General features: G+C 36.1%; 1 protein-coding gene across 3 annotated transcripts in view; it reads right to left on the bottom strand.

The window, feature by feature from the left end:
• Window positions 1–5271, bottom strand: part of C14H3orf67 (chromosome 14 C3orf67 homolog) — a 243624-nt gene that overhangs the window by 83997 nt on the left and 154356 nt on the right. For all 3 annotated transcript variants that reach the window (XM_029468705.1, XM_021181991.2, XM_029468706.1), the window contains 3 exons: window positions 4945–5098; window positions 3556–3672; window positions 2355–2477 (listed from right to left, as the gene is read on the bottom strand). In XM_029468705.1, the coding sequence (XP_029324565.1) occupies window positions 2355–2477; window positions 3556–3672; window positions 4945–5098 (394 nt within the window). The remainder of the gene's footprint in view (window positions 1–2354; window positions 2478–3555; window positions 3673–4944; window positions 5099–5271) is intronic.

Here is a 5271-nt window from a genome sequence, read left to right on the forward strand (position 1 = left end):
CCCTCCTTCCTTCCTTCCTTCCTTCCTTCCTTCCTTCCTTCCTTCCTTCCTTCCTTCCTTTGATTTTGTTTTTGAGACAGTATTTCTGTGTAGTCCTGGCTGTTCTGGAACTCACTGTGTACACCACTGAAATACAACTCACAGATACACTTCTGTCTCTGGAGGACTAGAATTAGGGATGTGTGCCACCATGTCTGGCCTCAGAGAGTATAATTTAAAATTATTGTTTTAGTTACTGGCTAGAGTTCAACAATTAGAACAATAAAAATTACTGAATGAAATGTGGCTTAGGATTGGGCAGAGTTTCCAGTAATTGATAAAATAGGCCATTCATGCTGTCCACAGTGACCATGCCATTTATAAAGTGTCATCCTTTTGGTTAAACAACCACAACTCCCAGAATGAAAGTAACTCATTTCCAGGTTGTTTTTGACGAATCTTGTTTCCCTGACCTATTGATCCCAGAAACAACTGACCTGAAGAGATGTATGTTAGTGACCTGGTATTCTTCATCCCAGCAGACACCCTGCTTCCCTGGCTCCCTGTAGGCCCAGAGAGAAAGATTTCCATCTCCTCCCCCTTTCCTTGTTCTGTCCTGTAAGCACGTGGCCCATGCCAGGGTCTGAGTCTCATGCTAGGGGCCCCTTCTGCAAGCTTTCCTGGAAATATGGTCTGTGTTGTCCTCCGTTTGCTCTGCAGTTTGTCTGTTCTTACTATAAATACTATGTATCTATGTGAAATACCACTTGCATCATTGACAATGATAAATACAAAAATATCAGCATTGACTATATATATATATATACACATATATATATATATACATATATATACATACATATATATATCAAGTAATTATTTGAAATTAATTTCTTCTGAAATTTTATGATCACAGATGTTTGATTTGTATGCCTGGTTTATATACATATTCAGCTGTTGTTTTATAAAAATTTCATGGGCAGAGCCTAAGGCTGAAAGTGGTCATAAAAGCCAATGTGCTATGTTATGTACATGGGCCTGTGAAGCAAAGGAGCAGAGAGAATTCTGGGAATCTTCACTGTTCAGTTAGACAATTTTTCATGACCTATGTGTCAAACATTATTAACTGTCAAAAAGTCAGAGTAAGAGGCCTGCTTTACACTGACATATTACCAAATATCTCACTACCACAAGTTTTTCTGGAATCTGTATTTTTACCTCAAGAATTTCCATATCAATTGTAATGAATAATTTGGTGTGTTTTCTTAGAGAAATATGTAAATTACTCTGTAATCACAATATTGCAGCAAACAAGATAAATGCAAGAATGATCACCTAAACATCTAATTAGTTTTTCTACACAGTCAGATTTATGCTAGAGACACTAATTGCGCCTAACATTTTAATGAAGGTTTCAGCACTGCATAAATAAGACTGACAAACTACAAACAATTTTCATTTATTTTCCTTTTTCCCTTGCTCAAAAACAATTTGCCTTTGTAAAAGTAGCAAACACCTGCTAGGCAGGCTATGTTGATGGGCTTGCACTCTGCTCTCCATATACACTGAGGATAGGGGAGAGGGCACTAGAGGATGGGCCCAAGGGAGGTCTGATAAGGGCAAGGCTTAATGTTTTAAAGTTTTGTTTTTGAATGGGACAGTGGGGGTATTAGACTATTCTTTCATCCATTTAAGTTGGACGTAAAATTGAGAGTAAAAGGAAGACTTACAAAATACGATAAATTTCAACAAATAATTGTATCACCATCTTTTGAAATGTCTGTGTTTGAAATATTTGGGCTATAGAAGTCTAAATCAAGGGCTCTGTAGAGACATACTAGGGACATATTCCAAGCTTACCCATAATATAAAAGAGTTAAGCCACATGGGCAGGTCATTTGTCTGGCTAAGGGATCAACTCTCAGGAAGGCAGGATCACCCACCCCCTGGAAGACGAGTCTAACTTAAACCATGATAATGACAAGTGGAATAATGAAGGATTGAATGAGATAATGTACTTTTCCTTCTCAGAATGCCCACTCCCAAACACTGTGAGAATGCCCGTTTCTCTTTCATGACCTTCATGGTGGCTTAACTCAAACATTATAGCTTTCTCCTTTCTCTTTAATTCTCTTCCACAGAAAAGCTGCTGAGATTTACGTCTTGTCTATCTTGCAGCTTTTCTTTAAAACTCTAATACAACTGTTTCTAAGTTCCCAATTGAGCATGTTCTTAAATCCTTTTATTAACAAAATGATGAACCTCAAGAGGGAACTCCAATTTTCTGGGTAACAGGTGACAGTGATGGTAGAACTCACCAAAATTTCCAGTAATATTTGGCATAATTATGTTTTGTGAATACTACAGATGCCAACCTGGTTGTTCAGCAGCTGGGGGTTCTGGAGTGCTGGCTCTCACTGGCTCTGTCCTCAGCTGTGGGATACTGCCGAGGGCCAGGACAACATCTTCTTCACTCCTGTTATTTCCTGAGGAGCTACCTTTATTGAAAGAGATATTTCCACTCTATTATTTTATTGATATTTATAAAGAGTTGATTTGATTAATTAATTAATTAATTGTGCATATTTTTATTCAGTTATTTAAAATCAAATGAGTATCATTATAGTTAATGAGCATTTTAAAAAATAGTTGACTATTTTATGAAAAATTCTGTTGTATTTTTGTAGAGTTTTACCTTAAACTACTTTGATATTTGCACAGGGACATTTTAGATTTAACTTTTATAGTTCTATAATAAAAAGAATTTCAAAACCCATATAATTTTACAGGGATCTTATATTTTTTCTTGGATTTCATAGAAGAATTACATTATAATTCTTTTAAAACAAGCTCTTTCCTTTATCACTGTAAGAAGATAGATATGAGCATTATCACAAAATTAGTTAATCTACCTGCCCTTAATAAAAATAACATATAACCTGGCAGATTGAATTTTAAAATTTAGGGAAATAGTGCTAACAGATCTATTCAAGACATCCCTGGGCTGTATTCAAGATAGACTCATATATGTCTACAGATCTACATAAACTTGCCTCTAATCCCATCTTTAAAGGGATAGCTTTAGCAGGGACTTACATTTCTCTAATGCTTAGGTGTGGAAGTCTTTATGTTTGAAACTGCATTGTAGGGAGCTACAACAGTGTAACAAGAGTTCTGAAATAGCCTGCTTTAAGAGAAAAGATATACATTAAATCTGAAAAATGATAATAAAGTTTGATTTGGGTAAAGACTTGAGGCAGGAATTTCCTTTTTCACATTTGGGTCCTTTTAAAGAACAATAGAAGCAGCAGTTTAAGCTGTCTGCAGCCCTGAGAGTAAAGGGAGGGGTCTGGCATTTCTGTGTGGCTGTCTACTGAGTCCTGCTCTTCTCTGTTAGGGTAGACTCTGGAGCAATACTTTTGCAGAACATTTGATTTCCATAATCCCTGCAGAACAGACATTTATATTTTAAATGAATTGGCTGATAATCCTTTGAAATTTACAACCTACAGAGAGATCCCACTGCCCTGAATAAAACACTGATCTGAGATAGGATTGAAATCATGCCATCCGTACCACAGTGCGCCTCTGTCCTGTCTCCGCTGCTGCTCTTTAGTAGGAGTCTTCTTCCGTTGTTACCCTTATCTGCTGATGGTCCTTGAGGGGGATGTGGATACGGAATAGGTAGCCTGGCTGGTACATTCCCATATCAAAGAACAAAAGCCAGAACAAAAAGTACTATATTGATTGAAATAATATAATAAATATATTTATCACCATAATGATATCATTTTGAAATAATTTCAGGCTATATAAAAATACAACTTAGTCCTTTACAGAAAATAGGTGTTCATTCCTATTTCAATAGTCGAATTTCTATATGAGTGGTAAATTTCATCCAAAGAATAAGATTTATAGTATTTATAGAGGGCTACAAGAAGTATGATGGATGTTATTCATATAACATGCTATATTAAAAAGTGTAAAAAATGAAGTTGATAGAAATTTTCTTTTCTCTATAATAATGAAGTCTAATGGAGTAAGGAGCTTTCCAAAGATGTCTGGTGAGGTAAGATAAATACTGGAAAGGAATTCTGACATATAATTGGTATTTAATAATAATCCCAGGAGTTAATATTTACTAAGTCCTTCCTTTCTTGGTTCTTGTCATTGGCTCCTTACCACGACTCTGAGGCACCTACCATTTGCCACCTCAGCCAGGGCTTAGCATAATGCTTGACTTGTTCTAAAGAGGAAGAAACTGAGGTTTCAAGGGTGAAGAACTTTGAACCAGGCTTCAGAGAGTCATTGGAGAACTGGACTACAGGTCTATGCCCAAGTGCTAGCTCCACGGGCAATGCTGCCTCTAAAGGCCATCATAATTTCTAACACAAGTAAACTTAACTCAAGCGTTCCCCTTTCCTCATTCACTAAAGAGGCAGAAAAGCACAGAACATTATAAAACAACTTTACGCCTTGCATTCTGTTCTCAATTTTTCTAATAGATTCGAGCTGCAAATCACTTTACTTCTGTGTTAGACTTGAGACCTTAATCTGAACCGAGACCAGTCTTCCTACAGAGCTACTTATGTTTTGTCTTTTGTTTCTGTTTTTGTTTTGGTTTTTACATCAATGAGAGAAAATAAACAGAAACTGAAATCTGAAAATAAACATGGGGTTTCCAAATGATAATGCTAATGAGATGCTATTTTACTTTGGCATCATTTTCAGAAAGCAAACCCAGGACATGGTAGCTATTTAAGATCACACAATAAACAAAAGGACAGAGAAGACAAGATGATGCATGTATAAACCTTCCAAATGTATTTTAACAGTCACTACCCTTTTCATTATTGAATGGCCATTTTCTGGACTTAACCCACTCTTGAACCCTGCTTGATTCATCTCAATAAGAACCTCTCTCACTACTTTCTGATGGCTCTTACTTTCTAGTGACTTTCTTACCAGGAAGAGGCGTGGTCTGCTTCATAGGGCGAGCACTTCCTTTCTCTCCTTGCTGTTCAGACAGCAAGGCTGGCACTTCTGTACTGTTAACACTTTTCTCTTCTGTAGGCTGCTGGCACAATTGGCTATTTTTGTACCGAATGGACCTTACTGTCTGTGAGGAAAAGGAACTAATATGTATGTTTAACGATACAGGAACTGCATTTCTTTTCTTTTTTTTTTTTTATGTTTGTCTTTTCTTGTGTATCTTTATTTTTTTCTTTTCATTTTATCATTTTAATTTTATATTTATTTATTTATTTATTTATTTATTTATTTATTTATTTA

The sequence above is a fragment of the Mus caroli genome, chromosome 14 (assembly GCF_900094665.2).
Source record: "Mus caroli chromosome 14, CAROLI_EIJ_v1.1, whole genome shotgun sequence".
NCBI classification, from domain to species: domain Eukaryota; kingdom Metazoa; phylum Chordata; class Mammalia; order Rodentia; family Muridae; genus Mus; species Mus caroli.